Source organism: Cucurbitaria berberidis (assembly GCF_010015615.1).
Source record: "Cucurbitaria berberidis CBS 394.84 unplaced genomic scaffold K460scaffold_2, whole genome shotgun sequence".
NCBI lineage: Eukaryota > Fungi > Ascomycota > Dothideomycetes > Pleosporales > Cucurbitariaceae > Cucurbitaria > Cucurbitaria berberidis.
The window spans coordinates 2,048,227-2,069,239 of record NW_024468936.1 but is presented as its reverse complement, the minus strand read 5'-3'; the positions used below and the strand labels follow the sequence as shown (position 1 = coordinate 2,069,239).

Sequence of the window (21,013 nt, the reverse complement as noted above, 5' to 3'; positions counted from 1 at the left end):
GTAACCCTAACATCAAAAAGCATCTAGCTGTCCAGGACGCTACACAGTACCCAAAATCTTCTGTTGGAATAGCGTGACGTCGCCTATTGTTGCATGTCTTGCTGAGGAAGTAGGCTTGGGGTTAGGGCCGAGGTACCCAAGATCGCTCAACTGCCCCACCCCAATTCTTCACCCGCTGTACTATTTGCTCGCTTGTGGCCAAGAGTATCCCACGATTCATGCATCCAAGTCAGTAGTCTTGAAACGCCTAAGTTTCACTCGTTCTCTAAGATAGCAACCTCAACTGTTGTGATTATAACCCTTAAACTTCAGGAAAATTTCAACCAATCAGAACAAAGCTGCCCTTTTGGCTTAGTGGTAAAGCGTATCACTAGTACTGCATGCTATGATAAGATCGCTAGTTCGATTCTGGCAAAGGGCATCATTTTTTGCGAAATTGAAGGCCTCTGCAGGTTGAACTGGTGGTTTTATATTATTTTGAACGCAAAATCTGAAATAAATTACTATGCGTATAGCCCAAACAACATCATGTAATGCGTTATATATTGTACAAAAACGGAGTAACGATGTGATATTCAATGTAGAAATCTAGATACATGAATGGCATAGCGCTCAAGCAGAGCCAGCCCTTTCCCCAAATCGTAGTTGCGGGGAGACGGTTGGTCTCAAGAGCACTAAAGCCGTAGTAGACCGTAACTTTTGAGTCTATGCACAACAAAGCCAAAGATTCGGCCTGCGCATAAACTGCGCGTGGGTCGCGTGAAGGTTTGAGTGTCACGAAGGCTTGCGCGGAATCTTATGACCGCATAGCGATGTACCTTGCTCGGCGAGATGCTTGAAAAGATCGCATCTACAATTCTTCTTCGCTGATCATTTGGCATCTAATGATGGATCAAATCAAATATGCAATAGTGGGTGAGTCGAGGATGCCGTAATCTCGTCGTGCGCGGCTCAAGTGGTAACGACGACAATGCGATGTCCGCAGGGAGTGCAATGGTGCCTCGCGTGGATCAGTCTCTGGTTGACGGAGCGTTACCTTGCTCCTCTTGATGCGTTGTGTTCGAACCAGTTGTCGCTCGTTACTGAGACCTCAGCAGGTAGTTCATGTAAATGACTGCCGTCCGATATTGTTCCCTCGCCATCAACGTCGCTGTTCCTCAGACATAAAGTAGTTTCAGACCCCATTTGCAGATCAGACAGCTCCATAATCGAGATATCGCCCGCTTCGGGGCACATGGAAACCTCCGTGGCATCAACATCTACTTTGCTGATACGTGATTGGAGCGAACTCTCTTCTCTGTCCTGGTCCTGATTGCTGCCTTTCTCCAGGTCGAATGATATCTCCTTTGGCGAGTCTTCCACGTTATCAACTGACAGCGGTGTGTCATACTTGCGAAACACAAGCCAGAAGATGAGTGCAGTCGCTGCCATTCCTCCCGTCAACGAGGCGTACAGCCAGATGAGGTTCGGATCGTGAGCAACTTGAGCTAGTGCCATCGCACAGGCCGAGCCTACCCCACCCAGAAGCAGACTGATTGCTTGCACAAGAACTTTCATATCCTTTGGCGAGTTATCGTATGCGTACTCTAGGCCAGTGACATATGCGAAGATCTCCCCAATGGCGATGAGAAAATAAAGAGGTGCTTGTATCCAAACGTTGGGCCTGCTGTCTTTAAGCACCCACATTGACGTCCGTTGTCCGTTTCCGCATTGTTCAGGGTGGTCGTAACAAGGTGGCGATGCGTAGATTGCATACTGCACGAAAGTAGCATAGAGCATTGCGAGTGCAATGAAGACAAAGCCGATGGTGATACGTGTTATAGGTTTCATGTAGATTCGCCGCTTGTGAAGGAAGGGATAAAGACCCTCTTGTATTAGCGGACCGAGGACGATGCACCCCACCTGATTCATAGCCGGTAGTAGGTCGTTTGGAGTGCTGCCTGTTTTCATTTGCCCGGCTTGGGAGATCAGATTATTCTGCATCTGGTCGAAGCAGATGTAAAACATGACGAATGCCAGGAGGACTCGACAAGCTCGTAAGCCTCGTGTGAGTTCGTCGACGAGGGTACTACTCCAAGCGACAGTTTTGCGGCGATGCTCAAGCTGATATTCCGGATCTGCGTGCTTCATCCTGAAGCCGTTTCTGATGGCGCAGGTAATGATCCTTGTAGCCTGAGGGAGGACATTATCTTTATGCGGAACTCTGACGAACCAGCGCTTTCCAAAGACCAACATGAACATTGCGATGGCCATGAAACCTAGAGTGAGACCGTATGCTCCGGCGAAGCCATATCGCTTTTCAATGTAGACCGTAGCAAACCACGAAAGCGACCCGACGTTACCAACCCAGAAGTACAGGTTGTATATGTACTGCAACGTTAGCTGATGGTCTGTGACCACCAGCTCTCCCGATTTCAATCTTTTCAGGCGTGGCTTCGTTTCCGTATATTGGTCAGCGATGAACGGTGCCGTGATAGCCTTGAACCCTCCACCACCTAATCCAATTAGAAACATGGCAAGGATCAGCCCAGGCAGACCCCAGTCTTTGGTGAGACTTGTTGGTAAGGAACTGATGGTCAGGACGGTACATCCAGCACAATACAACATGACGCTGGCCACTAGGGTTGGGTATTGACCGAGACGGCTATCTGCTAGCGGTGCGACGAAGGACGGGGTGACATAGTAAAATATGTAGAAGGCGCAGTATATCTGTGTCGCCTTCACCTGGCCGAGGCCGAGGGCTCCGGGAGTGTGATTCCTGTCGGAGTGTGGCGGGTGCTCCATGTAATTCTCTGTGCGACGACCAAATTAGCATCATTTTCCCGACAAACCGGAGTCGAAGAAAGGATTGTGGTGTAACATACGCCATGGTGCGGTGACTAGAAGAGCAAATAACAAGTCAGTAAGCGTTCCACATACAGGTCTGTCATGCTTTTTACGTACGTCCCCAGAACGCCGCTCTTTCCCAAAATCCGATGACAGCCACAGCCCACAGTCGCCATGGCACACTATCTCTAACACGCCGCAAGTCCAGAACATCAACCTCTGTCATACTCGAACAGCTCGACTTCGGCCCTTCAGTGTCGCTGCGGCAAATGTTAATCTCGCGATAGTGTTCACCACATCGATTGCTAACGCACCTGCTCATTGATGTGATTCGTTCCATCGGCGAGGCGTCATGGTTTCCTGTCATTGAAGTCATACCAGTGGCTACCGTCGGTTGAAAAGTTGCATGGATTGATATATGAAACCAACACTCGGGCGAGGGTCGAACTATTGAAGTAAAAGCGTGAAAGAATCTTGAAATAGAAGAAGCGGGAAACTTAGGTGAGGTGTAGAATAGCGACGAGGGGGTGATTTGCTCTGACGGTAACTAAAGAATGAAGGATGACCAAACAGTCTACCTTTTGTATGTGTGTCCAATATCGCAAACGTACGAATCCAGCCACTAGTGAAGATGTGTTTGTCAGTATAGTCAGTGCGCCGTCTCCGAATTGGTACATATCCAAGTAGATTATAGATACTAGTACCCGAAAATGCAACCGCTGCTCAACGTATGCCTCAAGAGGCGCACAAATCGATGTGACCCAACGAGGCGCACAGGTGCATCGACTCATAAGGCGGGCATCTGATCTACTTCCGGATACGCCCACGTAACACAAGCACCGTTCTCTGTTGCCAAGACCGGTAGACGAACTCTCTTGGGGCACAGCGAAGTCGTAAAGATCGGTATGTGCATGCAGTTTCCCAAACCGGCTTCAGCGGCCGCCGTTAGTGACCCAGCAACCAGGCTGCAAGAAGCGCCACGCAACTAGGGTCTCTCGATACGCGAACTAGACAGAGAGTGACTAGGCAGGACAGTTGAATGACCATGCCTTGGCTTCCACTTGAATGGATATTGAAGGGATTTTGGGGAAGTTTGGGCGCATCATGAATGTGACTTTGAGGACACATCTACCCTTTGCGAATGAGTGCGCAAAGAGAGCTTCAAGATGTGGAGCACGGCCTTGTTCCGAAGTGGTTGACTACCGAGTCCTCTCCAGGGCCCACGAATCGCGACAAGCTTATCTTTAATGTAGGTAGTCTTCCACGTAGATCTTCCTTGTTCACGACGCAGTGTTGTTCTAATGAGCAGTTGAGATGCGAAACAGATGAGCATGCGTATTTGCAAGGAGGATCACTCTCCGTACCTACGACCCGAATTAGCAACTGTGGCGTCTCCAGGGAGTAATCTGCGGTAAGATATACCGCGTGAAACGGCCCCAGGACGTGGTCCTATCCATGAGGCTGTATGGATATGACGTTTCTGGCGGGTGGTAGGTGGTAGGAGACAACAAGTCCAGGAGAAAGTGGTACAGAAACGTTGATGCGACGCATTACGTCAGCCAATGCGCAGGGAAGCGACCCAAACACAAGCCCCCGTTCCATCACCACAACACCGCATCCACTCGCGCGGGATATAATCAAGCCGAGGAATAGACTGACTTGTCGCCCCTGCCTAGCTATCTCTTAGCGCCCGAAATGCGTTCATGTGCCTTACAGAAGCGCATCTTCTCGCCGCCAAATTCAGCCTCACGTTCCAGATCTGGAAGCCAACCCAACAAACCTCGAATGTCGCACAATGCTCACCTGGGATGCGGCTGAATCATGGTTGCTCAAGGAAAGTCACACAAGCGACCGTTGTAACGCTGTGCCAAATAAGGCCCCGGCCCCGCGCCTCAGTCCGCGATGACCGTCTCATTGTCGCTGGGCAAAACCAATGCCCCGACGAGGCCGACGCTCGTGAGTGTCTTACTTTACCGACTGGTCATATATTTCATCGTCGTCGTCGGAGAGTCTGAGATATTCGATACTTGGCCAGCACCGGTGTCCGGGAGACGACGTCTAACAGATATTTCCGGGACGTCGTTGTGCCTCTATTCTTATCGTTTGAGGAAGACAATACACCTGTTCCAGGATGGCGCCAGTCTAATGCAGGCGAATCTATTCTTGGGGTTGACTCCGCTCGTTGTAGCCGGGATCCCAGAACTTATCGTGGGGTCCCCCGCCAATTTGCGGGGCAGCATCCTAGACACCATCACCAGTCACAGTACCTACAGCCTTGTCGTGTGATACCAAGTGTGCGGTATCGGCATTTGCCCAGCATGTATTTACCGTTGCGGGGTCTTGAGTTGTATACCTGCGGAAACATCCACCGCACTTCTTCGCACATTCACCTTCTTCTCATCCTACGGCCGCCGTTGCTTCTTTCAATGTACCACCTAGACGGGAACCCCTCACCATCCGACCAAACACTGCTCAAAGACCTTGTCCAGATTACAAGGGCGAAATGGCAGACAGTAACGAAGCAGAGAGAAGTTCCGATACAGGAGGCGGCAAGTTCAAGACCTTCAATGTCGAGAAGCTCCACCCAAAGTTCGGTGCCGAGATCGAAGGCGTAAAATTCCCGCATCCGAGTGATGAGCAGTTTGAAGACGTTTTGCGAGCCATGGCAAAGGTATTTACGTTAGTTCTCCCTAGTCAGTCCCCAACAGTGTTCATACCTCATGAACGATCTTGTTAAGGCTATAACGAAGCACATCAAAGGCGCTGCTCATGGCCTTGCCAAAACACATTCTCATTCAGATTATGCCTGCGATCTTGTTAGACACACTAAATCCGGGTGCGCCGCTAACGTGAGCACAAAGTACGGAGTATGCGTCTTCCGGAACACAGGTATGGATGACACAGCGCACGTTGAGTTCTCGAGGAAACTAGGCGACCTCGATGACATTCGACCATATATGACGAACGGGAGGAAGATGCGTTATAAGTATTACGAACTGTTCGATGCAGGCAATGTTGATGAAGACGGCAATGTCATCGATCCGAACAGCCCTAAAGCACAATATCAAAAGGTGAGTACAGTTGCCATGCCACGTAAGAGAACCCTGTACTCACGACACTCGAGGGTAATGCTCTTTTTCATGTCGATAGTTCTTTCAATCCACGACGGGCTTCTTACTCACTACTTCGCGCCCACGAGCTTCCTCCACCTGGGCACGGCGGCAATACCGATTTTTCGGACTCGAGAACCGCGTTCGATGAGCTCTCTGATTCCTTGAAGATCGAGCTGTTGGAAAATGATTACGCAGCTGCACACTCCTTGGCACACAGCAGGAAGAAAGCCGCGCCAGAGTTTTTCAAAGATGTAGATGTGGAAACCCAGGCCATGCACGTTCACAAGATCGTGCAGCTTCACGAACCAAGTAAGCGCATGAATCTGTACGTCGCAGCGCATGCACATCATGTCGTTGGCGTACCAAGGGAGAAAAGCGATCGACTTTTAGAGACACTGCTAGACCATATAACGCAGGAGAAGTATCGCATTAGCGTTGCGTGGAAAAACGTTGGTGATTTGATCATTTGGGATAATACGAGCGTTCTTCATCGAGCTGGAGGGGGTACATTTGCTGGAAAGTACAGGCGAGACCTGCGAAGGACAACAGTACATGACGCAAGCCAAACGGCCTGGGGACTCAATGATCCGGGAATAACAAAAAGACCCGGCTTCAGTCTTGGGAGTACGAATTCTGTTTCTGTTCCGCTGCAAACTCTACAGGCGCAGCCTATGGCACTATAAGCGTTTCAATCCGGCGCGTATGTATGTCCTTTTACTTCGGTAGACCCGAAGTAATCGCACGAGGTCGATAGATACCAAAAGTTCATGCTCCTTTCTCTGTTCCTTTATATGTCTCCGCGCTCTCCGTGTCATTTACGAATCTTGCGGGGTGGCCATAACGTTCCCAAGGTATAGTGGGGGTCTCTTGGCTTACTATATGAGAGCCGTTCCAGTACTTCCTTGACGCTTTCGGCACGGAAGATACGGACTAACATCTACAGCTCTATTACTAGAGAATAATCCAATCTATTCACGGGTCTACGAATGAGAAGTGGTAGGGCAGTTGAGGAAGTGCCGGACATGGGTCATAGGAGGCCTTCGTCAGGTCATAGTACAATCTTCGAATACTATCAATTTCCGCAAAGAACTGCCAATAGGATAACACGCTTTGTGGGAATGACCAGATCGAATATACGAATGCCGATTCTTATTTTCAAAGCCTCAGTATATAATGATTGCGATTCACTCCAGTTTTGCAGGAACTCCTCGACGGCTACCTATAGCGAAAGCCATCATGCGACTTTATCTTTCCTTCATCGCCATTGTGACAAGCTGTGTCTCCGCCCACACCATCTTCCAGAAAGTCTCCGTCAACGGCGTCGATCAAGGGCAACTCAAGGGTGTGCGGGCTCCAGACTCCGATTATCCCATCACTAGTGTCACGGATAGTTCCTTTGCTTGTAACAAAGGAATCTCCCACAAGGACAACAATGTGATCTCTGTCCCTGCCGGAGCCAAAGTCGGCGCATGGTGGGGCCATGTCATAGGCGGCGCACAGGGAGCGAATGATCCTGATCATCCTATCGCGAAGAGCCATAAAGGTGAGCAATTTCATGGAAAGTACTTGCAGTCTGCGAGAAGTATTGGGCTGAACAAATTCCAGGTCCTATCCAGTATTATCTTGCCAAGGTCGACAATGCGGCCACGGCTAGTACAACTGGGCTTCAGTGGTTCAAAGTCGCTCAAGATGGCTTGAGCAATGGCAAATGGGCAGTCGATACCATGATCTCAAATGGAGGATGGCACTACTTCACCATGCCAACTTGTGTTGCACCAGGTGAATATCTGCTTCGCGCTGAGCTTATCGCTTTACATGGTGCTCAAAATCAAGGCATGTTCCCATTCAGCCAAAGGGGCTCATGTAGGCTGACTCCAAATGTAGGCGGTGCCCAGTTCTACATGGAATGCGCGCAGATTCGCGTCACAGGCTCCGGAACCAACAAAGGCAGTAATTTTGTCAGTTTCCCCGGTGCTTACAAGGCGAACGACCCCGGCGTACAAGTCAGCATTTATGACAATGCAGGGCAGCCCTATATGGGCGGCAAGAGCTATTCTATCCCCGGACCGACACCCATTACTTGCGCTGCCGGTTCCATGCGTTAGCTTGATACTCAGCCAGTGTCCCGAAGTATCTGGGAGGAATCAGCGGCTTCGCACGGGAAGTGTGCTGACTAAAGTGGATGAACCCAGTGACGTTGCAGGGTGCACTTGTACGGCGATCCATGTTGGTTCTCTGATTGCGGCAAGCTTCCATTAGGTGAAATCTTCAAGTATCTTGTAGTAGCTGAATGGAGGTGATTATCAACATCGCACCCTGGCTTACCTCTTACGACCCTAAATGCCCGCCATCTTGCCTCGGAGGCTACAGCCAAGGCGAGTCAGATTGTATGCATCTTGAAGAGAAAAAAAGACGACACTCAGGACTACCTAGGTACCATTAACTCAGGGGTATTATGCAGAAGAGTGCAGAGCTCACCCGAGGCTTAATGTGTGTATATGATAGGTACGTATTGCTTCTTGATTGTAATTTTATCGTCTAACGCCTAGTTCGTGGAAGGCGAGGTACCTTGCAACCCGGCCGGCTGTGTTGCCGATCTCTCGTTCGATCATGAAACACCTATATTACCGAACTATACAGTGGCTGAACTGAAGATGTGATGTTGGCAATGTGACTCGAGCTATCCTGCACTAGTCGGTCTTAATCACAAATATCTCCGAACCCTAACCCCGAACACAAAGAATGTCGGCTCTCCAAGCACAGGCTAGGTATAGCTCAACTGCTAGTTCTGGGGCGAGGCGCTCTTGAAACCTGGGCTTTATCGACCTTGCCTGCGATTGTCATCGTTGAATTTGGGGCATCGAAATCCTCAACTGTGAGAGCGATGGGTCTCATCGCAAAATACAACCAGAGTCATGTACAGCTTCGCTCCGCTTGCCTCATATAGCATGCGTACTTTTCCACAGTAAAATGCCGCGAAGGATGCCTGGGAACAGGGACGCAGAGACAATCCGAAGAAAACGAGCTCGCTTCCGTCCTAGCGGATCTCATTCTCCTGTTCATTGGCTGTGGCGTTATCCACATATCCCTTCCCCCATTTAGGCATAGCTTGCGACTCCATCTTTCATATAAAGCTGTCCCGAGGACGCCAAATCTAAGGCATCAGACCTAAACGAATTGACAATAAGAGAAGAAGAAGATGTGGAATTAAAAAGAAGATGGTAGATGTTACGAACCTCGAGAAGCTACGCACATGTGGTCGCCTGGAGACATACAGCACAGCGAGGCATCATCTGGGTATCTACAAGAATGTTGGACTTACTGCGACCTACACCTCCTCTGCTGCAACCTTGACCTCCCTTGAGACGCTAGTGTTCGGGGCGCTGCGCGGGGTTCTTGCCAAACATGCAATTCTGGGCGCCATCCCCCTAAACGAAGAGAAGTCATATCCCGACGTGTACTTTGCACGAATACCTGAGATTGATTTCCGTACGTGCGTCGAATTTCACCAGCGTGAAGACCCTTTGCCGAGGGACGGCGAAACGGATGCAGAGCTGGATGCGTTGTTGGTGGAACAGCACAACCGCGACTTCAAGGACGAGCTTGGGAGCAAACCATTCTGGCGTCTTATTATTCTCACATCGACGAAGAAACCAAACGAGTTCTCGGTGTCGTGGTTCTTTCATCATGCCCTTGCCGATGGAACATCCGCATTTTTGTTCCATGAGTCATTCCTCGCTGCTCTGAACTCCGCAGCACCAGAAGCAGACGCAGATCCAATCTTCAAATCGCTGAATACAGCCCTATTTCCACCGCTTGAGGAATTGCACTCCATGTCAATATCATGGCCATTCTTTATCAAAGCCGTCCTCGGCACGATCCTCCCTTCGATCTTCGCCAAACGACCCATGAAGCTTTGGACGGGAAATCCGGTCCCTGCTGAAATTGATCTAGCCCAACCAATTCACTATCGCACCCTTGTATTCTCGGCAGAGACAACAAGCAAGCTGGCGCAGGCCAGTCGTAAAGAAAAGACGAGCGTAACAGCCACCCTTCAATGCCTCCTCGCCGCATCGCTATTCGCTAGTGTCCCGGCTGCCGAGTGCGAAAAGATCAAGATTGCGAGCCCCATGTCGATGCGACGCTTCTTGGATGGTGTCGCGGAAGACCAAATAACGAACGCGATTACACAGTACGGTTATCTTCACCAACGTCTAGCTGTAACTTCCACAGACGAAGCAGCGAAAGTGGAGGTGTTGCAATACTTCTCATGGGACGAAGCGCGCGCGGTCAAGGCCGAAATTCAAACAGAACTCGCCAAAGAGGGTTGGGACAATCCGATCGCTCTCTTAAAATACGTATCCGACATGCCCAGATTCTTCTTGGAGCAGCTCGGCAAACCGCGCAGTCCCACGCTTGAGCTCTCGAACATCGGCGTGTTCAGGGTTACGAAAACGGAAATGGAGATGCCATGGAAAATTGGCAGAATGACATTTAGCCAAACTCCTAATATGACGAGCTGCCCGATATGCGTCAACGTGGTGACAGGCATGGATGGGAATGCGGTCGTAAACTTTTCCTGGAGAGAGGGCGCGGTTGAAATGGAGCTGATGGAGCATGTCCTTGAGTGTGTTTCCAAGGGTGTGGAAGGCCTCACTACGGACCCGAGGCCTTGAGTCGAGAAGAGAAAGGCGGAGGTAATGTCTAGTAACATGCAAATTATTCTATCCTGTCGCTCTCAACGCTGCGATTCAGAACGGAGGACCGTCTTCGTTCTGATGTCTAGAGACGTGGTCGCGAGGATCGGGCCGATGTATTACTCCTGTCACGATTAAAAGGATAAAGCACAAGAGTGTTGGAAAATGTTTGTGTGGTATCAATTGAATTTGCTCTACGACCAAAAATGCAATACTTGTAGCCAATGCTCGCAATCAATGCCCATCGGGGATAACCCGAAAACAAAACTCCATAAGCACCTTGCAATATTCCGAACGCACATCATTAACCACGCCCAATCAGCCAATTGACCATTGAAACATTCGGCATTCTTTCTTGCACTTCAAGCCCACAATCAATTCCGACCGCCCTTGGTGTACTCGCCCCTCTTGTACTCCCAAATTTCTTGCTGCTTGCCCGACCTAGACATGTTTCCTTGTCCGTAATACGCCTCATACGCCTCGTTCATGCCCTGGTGATGTCGCTTGATGGATTCCCAGATACCCTTCGCTTTGCTCGGTTGCTTTAGCGACGATGATGAAGAGGCGAGAGATGCGGAGGAGGAAGTGATGGCCGACTTGGCGAGCTCAATGGAGGTCCTGGGTGTTGTTGCTGTTGAGTATGACATTGTGACTGAAGACGTGATTTGGCGAGGTGGTGGAATGAACTGCAGGGTCGAATTTTGCTTCGTGTGACTGTGGGGTGTCTGATCAATTGTCGATCTCGTAATCGTTGATGCTGGCGTTGCGTGATGTCTGAGTATTGGAAGCACAGATTGTGGTCGCTTTCGTGGGTTGGTTCTGGATTGCTCTTGGATAGTTTGAAGTGAAGTTTGCTGAATTGGTATCTCTATCAGTCAGGGGGTGAGACTGCTTTATACTCTCTCCATCTCCATATCCACCGACACCGGCACAGGTCTTATGACTCTATCACCTCTTCGCACTTACAAATGCGAACATTGAAACGAAGTTTACGCCTTTCATGTCAAATGTCCGCTCCACATGTCCAATGTTTATGCCAGCTAAATACAAAGTGACCAATGAAGTCGACAGACAGCCGAGCTTCAAGCCACCAGTAACCGCATACGGATGGCGCTATCCAGGCTTTCCCGATGGGAGAGGGCGCTGCTGCACAATTGCATTACCCGTCGGAAAGCCTAGCGTAGGAATTTAACGAACCTACAACCACGACATTGGTCAATTTAATAGCAGCAATCAAAAGAAAACGCTTGCGGTTGGTCAATTCTAAAACAACGATTGAAATGTGGCTCGAAGAATGCGGGAAAAGCGAAGTTTGACAGGCTAGTTGGCTTTCGCGCCTTGCAATGTACACCTTGCGCCTTGCGCACGGACCCCATTCCCAAAGAACGGTGAGTGGGGGTGCATTGTTCAGCGCTAGAATTAGTGAGCAAATGTTGCGCCCTACACATGTCAAAGACGTGATTTGGATGACTCGACATCCAGGAGCAAATTCTTGTTTTTTCTTGTCGCGATGCCACTGTCTGTGTCTGTATTCAAGTCGGTGAAGACTGCACGCGAATGGGAAGTGGAGAAGCGGTGCGCGATGGTATGTATAGACTAATTCACCGTTTTATTAACCACTGCCGTTCCGAGATTTCAGAAAAGACACATTTTAGGGCTTAATGACCTTCGCGTACGGCAGCGTGTTGTCCATGAAGAACGATGCGCTCGGCTTGCTCGACAAAGGAGAATCAGTCATATTGCACAGTTTCGTGGAGCTACCAGCTGCCGCGACCTTGCCCTTAATGATACCTTGATACTGCAGAAGAGGGCACGATGAGCCGGGTCCGCTGGTACAATTGACGACTGGGTAGACGACGTCATTCAGGCGGATGCGTATATACGTCTGGGAGGTGGTGTTGTTCTTGCCGGTTCCGTAGCTGGCATTTGACGCATGAGCAACACAAGACAATCGCTCGAAGGCGACGGTTCCACGCATGGATACAAAACGGCTGGCTCTGAACTTTCTGGCCGGACGAGCCTTGTTGCCTGGGAGTTGAGCTTCCTTATCGAATACGCCAAGGGCTGCGAGGAGCTGACTGATCTGGCCGTCGTTCGAAAAGGCGGCTATGATCTTGGGAGGGACAAACGTTGAGTTACCGGTCTTGTACGTCGCATCCGGCCCGTCAACAAAGCGCTGCACGAGCTTGTCGAGAACAGGAACCATCTGGTACTTCTCAATGTCAGAGCCTAAGCCGGTGCCATACCAGTACCGAAGATCCTGCGCATATTCATACTGAAGAATCTCTTCCTTGGTAAACAAGTCGCAAAATGGGCTTCGACGTCCGGTGATCTGTGTCTCAAAGCCGCAGAGATAAGGGATGATTGAAACGTCCGACTGGGTGAAGTTGAAATCACCGTGGATCATGGCATTGAGCCTGGCGTGGATCGGCGGCAAGTAGATGGCATCCCACTCATCCTTGTAGGCACCGCCTCCATTGTCCTCATAGGCCTTGCAGAGATCGCTGGGCGCGAGCGAGTTCATCCAGGACGCAGGTTCGCTGCTGTTGAGCGCCAGAATCGTCCCGAGTTCAGTCGCGTTCGGCCCCAAGAAGCCCTGAGCGAATAGACGCGCGCTGTCACGGACCCGAGGGCTTGACTTGTACCAATTGGCCCACATGGTGAAGGGAGTGTTGTACTCATACAGATCAGGGTAGCGAAGACGCCATGTCGCACCCATCTCGTGGAGCTCTTTGTAGCCGGTTGGGTCGATCTGGGCGATCTGGCGCTCTGGATGTGACAGCACCGGCTTCCAGGTGTTGAGAAATTCCAGCTTCTCATCAGTGACCTTGAAGCCTTTGCCGGCCTGGAGCCGCGCATGCAAGTCGGTCCACTCCTTGTAGGCGCCCGTGTCTGGGTAGCGACTGCCATGGCGCGCGAAGAAGGCGGTAAGATCGACTTTGCAACCAGAGGGGACATCAGATGCGATGCCCGTTACTTCTGGGCCTGGGAGGGTTAGTATAGGGCGGAGCACTATGAGAGGACAATATCCATACCAGGAAACCATTGCGCATTTCCTCCGAGGTGCTGTAAAACGTTGAAGTTGTCAGCCGCGACGCCTGTGATTGCCAGCGAAGCCGTAAGGAGCTTGATGATACGGTCCATAGTTGCCAAAAGCCTCTACTACCACAAACACATTTGGTGCGGCTCCCCATCTTTATAGCTTTGATTGCCATCGGTGTGTACATGGTGCCTAGTAAGTAATAAGTAATATCCAACAGAACGGAGATTGGATGGTTGTGTTTCCATGTGGGCAAGGATGCTTCAGGAACCCGCTGCCGCACACGTGGAGCGACGGCGGTGAACGAGAGGCTCCCTCGCTACCCGACTACTGGAGGCCACAAGAGCCCTAACGGCTTATCGCAAGAATAATTGATCCATCGTGCAACGCGCGACGGGGCTGACCTTGGATATGGGAAGGAGTGGAGCTACTTCGTACGGCGGAATAACGGCGCACTTTTGTTGAGTAGGGCGCATCGTCGGCCGATTACCTAAGTTGCATGTCTTGTCTTGCCCGTGACTCAACCACCAACCTTCTCCAACAGCATGCCCGTGAAGATGCTCGTTTTCGATATATCTCCGTGACTATCCGAGTCAAGGGTACTTCGATTCTCGCTGCCATGGCTGAACCGAAGCCCCGGCAGCGCAGGTTTGCCCCACGTTCCCGCACGGGTTGCTTGACATGCCGAACACGGCGGAAGCGATGTGATAACCGGCAGCCTCAGTGTGCCAACTGCGCACGACTTAATCTCACATGCGAATGGCAAGCACCACGCAGGATCCTGGACGAGCCCGAGAGAGAGTCGACTTCGTCTAGCCCTGAGCTTCGAATCGCCATCCCATCGCGGTTGGCACTCGACCCCTGGGATGCATTACCCTGCGATGAGGTTTCTGAAAGAAAGCACCTGCTGCAATACTATGTCGAAGCTTTCGTACCTAGTGTCTCAGTTGCGACCACCCCCACAAGTTTCTACACTTCGCTGTACATGCCGTGGGCTTTTCGCGTCGACGGAATGCTAGACGCTATTCTTGCCATCTCTTCCGCACAGCTAGCGCGACGAGCCTCCGACAAGGACCGGGCACACCACCTTAGGGCTGTGTCACTTCGACACGAGAAGAAATGTTATGCTTTCATTAAAGACCGAATCTCCCCATCTGTCGGACTGCCTCGAGACACGTACCAAGTCGCTGCGATTATCCTTATTCTAGTTGGCCTGGAAGCGCTCAATGGCGTCAAGACTACTAGGTGGATCTCCCAGTTAAAAAGCGTACAGCGGATTCTGAGCCAGCTCTCTCCAGAGCAAAGAATCATGGATTGCATAGAAGTGGACTCTCTGCACCGCCATTTCACATACCACTTTGCGTCGGCGTCTTTGATGGCGAGAGTATCAAACGCTTCATCGCCATCATCCATTGACCGAGACTTGTTACCCCTCAGCTCTACGCTCATGCCAGTCACCATAGATCCTTTGATGGGCATCTCGTACCAGCTATGTGACCTCATCTCCCGGATTCAGTACATTACTTCCTCGAATCCTGCGTTTCCCTACGTCACGGAAGCCTCGTTCAATTCAATTGAAAATGGTATTCAATCATGGACGTACGATAACCCGTTTGCACTGGGCGTCGATCTTCCAATAGCGCTAGACTTGATTGCGCTGGCAGAATCTTATCGCCTTGCTGCGCTCATTCAGTTGTACCGCAGTTCACCGATGCACACGTCGCTCATTCCGGGTTGCGCCTCACGCGCCATGGAGTTTGTTGCTCGAATACCACCCGGAAGTCCTGCAGAGTCGAGCCTGCTTTACCCTATTTTCCTTGCTGGAGCTGAGTTGGACGACGAGGTCGCCATCGAAAGGTGTTTCAAGAGGTTAGAAGACATACAGAAAAGAAATCGATACGAGAATGTCAGCAGTGTGCAGAACGTGCTGAAAGAGGTATGGCGGCCCAAGCTAGAGGGAGGCCAACGAAGGGATTGGGAGGATGTTCTAAGAGAGTGGCAGTGGTCCTTTACACTTGGCTGATCGTGCATTTCGGTATGTGCGTTGTCAATCGCCAGACACCAGCATCAAGACGTCCCACAAGGCTCATGTCAGCCTGCTGCGAAGGTGTGGCTTGGATCTCTGGTCTCGTGGCACTTCCCCGCCTTTCTAGTTCGCAGCCGAATACACCCACTAAAGCGCTCAGCGGAACTCTTCGCTTGTCAGGCACGTAACCTCGTCCGGTTAAGCAATATCTTGGTCAAATCGCCTGCGAAAGGTATCAATTGAATATCCGTACTAAAGAGCTTGGCAGAAATGGTTGCTTCCTTAGGCACTCAACCTCGACTGTATAAGGGAAAGAACTGTTAAATCACCTACGAGAGCCACCTTATCGCTTCTGACACCTCACACAGTTCCCTGATCTATGCGCTTACAGGTCGCACCTCCTATCGCAATACGCCACGTGTAATGGTAGTACATAAACCCCGGTTATCTGTGACTGTATCAGGCTATCTGATTTAAACCACCTTGTGCTCAGAACTGTTCCCGATAATTGCAGTCACAGTCGAATCGTACAGCTTCTTGTCCTCACATTATCGACCGGACGACTCCTCGATTTCCCCTATGGCGGTACCTATCACCTTTGACCAACCACCCAACACTGCGAATCTCCAGGGTCGCTCTGTGCTGGTTACAGGAGCCGCTTCAGGTATCGGCCTCGCATGCGCAACCAAGATAGCTGAATCTGGTGCATACGTCACCATTTCCGACTTGCAAGAGCAGGCCGGGCACGAACTGGTCCATGATCTCTCGTCGAAGGGATACAAAGTCCAGTTCGTAGTATGCGACGTCACGTCATACCAAGCTCAAGTCGAAATGTTCCAGAAAGCAGTTGAGTTCGGCAATGGCAAGATCGACATCGTCATCCCCAGTGCTGGCATCGTAGCTGAGAAGAATCTGTTCGACATGGTTCCAGAAGAAGCGCCAACCCTGCATAGCCCATCTCCTCCAGAACCAGGCTTCTCCGGCGCGAACGTGAACTTGCATGCTGTGTACAACACTTGCTATCTCGCGATGCACTACTTCCGCCTCCGGCGAGATGGAGCGGACACGTTCAAGCCCAACATCGTGTTCGTCGCGTCTCTCGCCGGCTACGTCGGCTTTCCTTCTAGCAGCACGTATAGCTTGTCAAAATTCGGCATTCGAGGACTCTTTTACGGGATCCGAGATCGCGCGAGTCGAAGTGTACCTCCTGTTCGCATCAATCTCGTTGCTCCTTGGTACGTCGATACGGCTATGACACGGAAGCCCGAGTTTGTTCAAAGTGAGGCTGGCTTCCTGCTTCAGGTTATGGGCTGTGCACCCATGGAGCGCGTCGTGGATGCTGTCGTACGATTCAGCGCCGAAGAAAGTCTGCATGGAAGGGTTGCTGGTATCTTTCCGCATGTAAATGAAGATCTGGGAGATGACATTGTGGGTGGTTATGGGGGGATAGTGCTGCAGAAGCACATGACTATTGTAACGAAGGAAGTTGTGAAGTTCATGGCGGAAGCGGAGGTAAGGGCAGATGCATCTGCAACAGAGGATAATGTAACCGCCCACGATAGCGGCCACTAGTTACTAAAAGTAGTCCTTTATAGTTAAGTTAACCTACCTATGTCGCAGATGCGCGGTGATTTCCTAAGCGTATTCAGCCAGTATAACTTGTTAAGAATATAGAAGTTAATTATCCTTTTAGGAGACAGCAACGGAAATTGACCGGCACACGCATCATCAAACCATAGCTTCCTGAACTCCATCTTTAAAGCTTGTAGCAACTGCGAACAACCGGATATGGCGAGCTTTTTTCAAGGTATTGCCACCCGCGTGTTAGCGATCTGCAGAAGCTTCTCGCATGTGCATTTCCCTGCGTCTTCCGTCTTCACTTCAAGTTCGAGAAAAGCTTCAATGTTTCGATATACCCCAAAACCAAGAGCACCTGCCTGTCCCTCAAGAGACCAAGAGTCTTACTCTACAGAAATGTGGTCCGCATGAATAGAAGAATTATAGATAGAGGTTTCTATCTTAGGAACTTGTATATTGAATGTAATCGGGATTCTCTCGTGTAACTATACGTCACATGTCAGTAAGCAAATTACCAAAACCAACCCAAACACGGAACTACTAATACTCCCGTCCCAGGGCCCATTCTAATAATGTTACTAATCGCTGATCGGGGGTTATGATTAGCAGCTCTTGGACCAAACTGGACATGGTCCGGGACGGGCTAACCCGCTCAGCCTTGCTTGATGTCTTAGCATTTACGTAGAACCCCGACGTACCAGGCCGATACTTGCTCCCGAGGCAATGCCACGGGTTGTTTGCAGCGATAGTTATTGTCTTAAAGTTGCATTAAAACTTTACGCGTATCATTTTCTTGAATTTCATGTCACTGCATCTTTTGTATTTGAGCATGCCGGGGGAGTAATCAAGCCCACACCCCTTATCCGACAAGGTGCAAAGGAATGTAGATTCTTTCTGTCAGAAATGAAGCAAGTAGCTCAGCGTTGTACTATGATAGTAGTGACCAACACCGAGTAAATCTTTCGCAGTCATTCGCCCCTAGGTAATGACATTAGTGGATCCTTTTCGGAGTGCATGGATGGAGCGGAGTACATGGTACTACCATAGGTAGTGACGCGATAGGAAGTATTAGTTTCAAGGTGTATAAGCATGCTGCCTTCATTGAGTGTACAAAGGGAGTGCAACTTCCCTATCACAAGTACTTATCATTCTTCACCTCATTGAACAAATTGTCTTTACATCCTCCTCAATCACCTTCTTCATATCCTGTGCTCCTCCTATTCATCTCTTCAACAGCGAACCAATCCAATTCAATATGCATTTTACCACCATTGCTTTCACTGCGTTCCTGGCATCTGTTGGAGCCTCAGCCATTCCGGCTATTAACAAGGTCAACACACTCGCCAAACGCGACCCAACAATCTGGGATGAAGCAGGAAACATCAAGCTCACATGTATGTCCTCACACCATTTCATCCCTGGTCATGTCTGCACCCACATACACCGATTAATAATATTCAGTCTCGCGCGAATCAGTCAATATCGGCCTCCTTACCACCGAGAAGATGATGGAAGCTGTATCACCCATTTGCCATGAAGAAGGACAATGCGAGACCAATGATATAGAACTCAAGATCCAGCTTCTAACGTCCGATACCGTAACTGACCTCATTGTCACTATTGGTCCTGACGGTGAGGACCCAACCTGGATCCGCAATGGGCTCCTTGATACTCTCGGTGCCGCTGTTAGCACTGTCGCAAAGTGCATCGACGGCACACACACTGAAACCTACCCTGGAGTACTGCCCGAGGACAAAAACGTCCTTTACCACCTGTGAGGTGCCCAAGTACTGGAGTATTAACTACCAGGATCCAAGCGTTAGCAATGCTGCACCCCCAAATCTGGGGCTAAGCATTGAAGTAAAAGCAGAAGGCCAGGAGGATTTGTGTGAGAGGATTCTGGCGGGGTTGGACGCTGTTGCTTTTAAGTAACTTGTTGCTCTTACACACTTCTGTATTATTTTGCAGGATTGACAGGTGCTAATCGGAACGGTTTAGGTGCAGTGAATGGTGTTCGTGGCGGCATATTTACCCTTCTTTCACTTTCTTGCAAGTAGAGTCTCATGCTCAATGTACAACTCCACAGACTGGAGATATACCTACAGATAGACTTGGGAATAGGCGGGGGTCTTTTTTCATGCAAATGGAGTTTTGTTCGCGGGTCAAGTGCGGTTTACTCTAGTAGTGTTGTTGAATTTGTATCCCCCAAAAATAAAAATTAAAAGTTTATGGCTCAGACGTGCTCTAACCATACTTCAATCACGAGGTAAGAAGGATAACAAAGTTAATTGCAACCGGGAAACACCATTTTGAGACTCTGAATCAGTCCTCTTGTTCGGAATAGTCAATGGCGCGAGCGCGCCGCAATGCCTTTAGTAGTTAATGTTATATTAGGAATTCAATGAATACAAAGTACGCATAGAATCCTTGGAGTTTGATATCCTTATAGTTAATACGTGTTAGACTGTCTGTACCAGCTAGCTATGTCTTGGCTGTAGATTAGACCTAAGAATGCTATACTCTAACTAAAGTCTATTATATAAGCAACGGTTACAGACCTTCGTTCTACAGGTTGTGCACGCATTAACAAACCTCAGATGATCAAAGCAAATCCCACACAGCTCGAGCTCACCCTGCTTTCCATAAACTCGTTCCCAATGATGGTGACAGGCACCAATAAGATGATCAGTTGTACTACTCGACTCTTCCTCGTCGTTAACAATAGCAAACCCTCCAGCAACAGTTGCAATTCGCAACTGCAAGTCGTTTAAGACATCGAAGCTTGGGTCTGCTTCTAGAGTCTCTTCTTCTTCCGGCATTGCGATCTGGTTTCCTGGAGCGCCGGCAACCCGAGTATCAGAAAGAAGGTGATTCTCGTCCCACTGAGAACACGAGCATGTCTTCCAGGGCTTTGCGCAGAGATAACAGAAGTCCCCACCGCATCGACATCTGTATCTTTGTTAGCACTGTAGTTATTGCCTTGCTCTATTCGAGCCTGACATAACTCACCGCATATGGTAACAGCCCACGAGTAATTCGACCATAGTCCTACACTTAGGACATCTTTGCCACCTCTGTTTCCCGGCCACATCCATTAACATCTGTACTGTTGGGTCCTCTGGACACAGCCCTTTGTGTCTTGGATTCTTACAGACAGTGCAAGTTTCTGCCCGGCAGCTCGTACACACCGCAACATCAGCTGTGACGCTTTCGGGCTTGATGAATTCCGCACAGTACCGATTACTGCAGTACACTGGGTTTGGCGATGCTAATTCAATCTGCTTTTCTTTATATTGTCTCACCAGCTCTGGCGGACAGAGTTGGACGCAAGCAGATATTGGGATGCGTTTGCCACAACAACGGGGCGGAAAGAGGGTTGTGTCCGTGAGACTGGTCTGGAAGAGATCAACCAGGCAGGTCCTGCAATAAGCGTGAAAAAGGGCATCGTCCTGGCGCTTGCAACCCAGTTCGAGTACATCGAAGCGGGCAAACTGCTCCATACAAGCTGAACAGAAAGTGTGCGTCACGTGTACATCTCCGTTGGCGATCCCTTCAGCCTTCCCTTTGCCTTTCGATTTGTTTCGGGTGGAGGATTCAGCGCTATTCTCAACTTCATGAACCTGCCCGTAGGTTGAGAAGCTAGACCCAGACCTGTCCAGCGTCGTGGTGATTTGTTCCGCCGTTATGATGCTTGTAAGCGCTGCAAGCGCTGCGTAAGAATGTGGACATTCGT

General features: G+C 50.0%; 10 protein-coding genes and 1 non-coding gene across 11 annotated transcripts; 7 read left to right on the top strand and 4 right to left on the bottom strand.

Annotated features, from left to right (window-relative positions):
- The first annotated feature begins 340 nt into the window (after positions 1–340).
- On the top strand, positions 341–421 carry K460DRAFT_t32. The gene has a single exon. It is a non-coding gene; the product is annotated as a tRNA-Thr (tRNA).
- A 611-nt stretch (positions 422–1,032) lies between these two features.
- On the bottom strand, positions 1,033–3,052 carry K460DRAFT_276821 (MFS general substrate transporter; the record flags this gene model as incomplete). Its single annotated transcript, XM_040928142.1, has 3 exons — positions 1,033–2,792; positions 2,865–2,879; positions 2,944–3,052. 3 exons carry the CDS (start codon positions 3,050–3,052, stop codon positions 1,033–1,035), a joined length of 1,884 nt encoding a protein of 627 aa, XP_040790221.1.
- A 2,113-nt stretch (positions 3,053–5,165) lies between these two features.
- Positions 5,166–6,708, top strand: K460DRAFT_332881 (alpha-ketoglutarate-dependent 2,4-dichlorophenoxyacetate dioxygenase). Its single transcript, XM_040930857.1, has 3 exons — positions 5,166–5,497; positions 5,688–5,897; positions 5,951–6,708. The coding sequence occupies exons 1-3, from the start codon at positions 5,330–5,332 to the stop codon at positions 6,620–6,622; spliced, it is 1,050 nt and encodes a 349-aa protein (XP_040790220.1). The 5' UTR covers positions 5,166–5,329; the 3' UTR covers positions 6,623–6,708.
- A 467-nt stretch (positions 6,709–7,175) lies between these two features.
- On the top strand, positions 7,176–8,044 carry K460DRAFT_374667 (lytic polysaccharide monooxygenase; the record flags this gene model as incomplete). Its single annotated transcript, XM_040934691.1, has 3 exons — positions 7,176–7,482; positions 7,545–7,772; positions 7,824–8,044. The coding sequence occupies 3 exons, from the start codon at positions 7,176–7,178 to the stop codon at positions 8,042–8,044; spliced, it is 756 nt and encodes a 251-aa protein (XP_040790219.1).
- A 1,113-nt stretch (positions 8,045–9,157) lies between these two features.
- Positions 9,158–10,615, top strand: K460DRAFT_276437 (uncharacterized protein; the record flags this gene model as incomplete). Its single annotated transcript, XM_040928115.1, has 1 exon — positions 9,158–10,615. One exon carries the CDS (start codon positions 9,158–9,160, stop codon positions 10,613–10,615), a length of 1,458 nt encoding a protein of 485 aa, XP_040790218.1.
- A 184-nt stretch (positions 10,616–10,799) lies between these two features.
- Positions 10,800–11,764, bottom strand: K460DRAFT_363708 (uncharacterized protein). The gene has a single exon (XM_040932869.1). It carries the CDS (start codon positions 11,281–11,283, stop codon positions 11,011–11,013), a length of 273 nt encoding a protein of 90 aa, XP_040790217.1. The 5' UTR covers positions 11,284–11,764; the 3' UTR covers positions 10,800–11,010.
- Positions 11,765–11,887: 123 nt separating this feature from the next.
- K460DRAFT_307073 (acid phosphatase PHO12 precursor) lies at positions 11,888–14,090 on the bottom strand. The gene is made up of 2 exons (XM_040930054.1): positions 13,672–14,090; positions 11,888–13,621 (listed from the first exon to the last, which is right to left on the bottom strand). Exons 1-2 carry the CDS (start codon positions 13,778–13,780, stop codon positions 12,288–12,290), a joined length of 1,443 nt encoding a protein of 480 aa, XP_040790216.1. The 5' UTR covers positions 13,781–14,090; the 3' UTR covers positions 11,888–12,287.
- Positions 14,091–14,295: 205 nt separating this feature from the next.
- Positions 14,296–15,699, top strand: K460DRAFT_352753 (uncharacterized protein; the record flags this gene model as incomplete). Its single annotated transcript, XM_040931673.1, has 1 exon — positions 14,296–15,699. The coding sequence occupies one exon, from the start codon at positions 14,296–14,298 to the stop codon at positions 15,697–15,699; it is 1,404 nt and encodes a 467-aa protein (XP_040790215.1).
- A 582-nt stretch (positions 15,700–16,281) lies between these two features.
- Positions 16,282–17,407, top strand: K460DRAFT_383984 (NAD(P)-binding protein; the record flags this gene model as incomplete). The annotated part of the gene is made up of 2 exons (XM_040935475.1): positions 16,282–17,214; positions 17,323–17,407. The coding sequence occupies 2 exons, from the start codon at positions 16,282–16,284 to the stop codon at positions 17,374–17,376; spliced, it is 987 nt and encodes a 328-aa protein (XP_040790214.1). The 3' UTR covers positions 17,377–17,407.
- A 1,128-nt stretch (positions 17,408–18,535) lies between these two features.
- Positions 18,536–19,212, top strand: K460DRAFT_374662 (uncharacterized protein; the record flags this gene model as incomplete). The annotated part of the gene is made up of 3 exons (XM_040934690.1): positions 18,536–18,674; positions 18,742–18,965; positions 19,021–19,212. The coding sequence occupies 3 exons, from the start codon at positions 18,536–18,538 to the stop codon at positions 19,210–19,212; spliced, it is 555 nt and encodes a 184-aa protein (XP_040790213.1).
- A 956-nt stretch (positions 19,213–20,168) lies between these two features.
- K460DRAFT_244791 (uncharacterized protein) lies at positions 20,169–20,792 on the bottom strand (the record flags this gene model as incomplete). Its single annotated transcript, XM_040927339.1, has 2 exons — positions 20,169–20,229; positions 20,290–20,792. Coding segments are annotated over 2 exons (564 nt in total), but the record flags the coding sequence as incomplete, so codon positions are not given.
- Between the last annotated feature and the right edge of the window lie 221 nt (positions 20,793–21,013).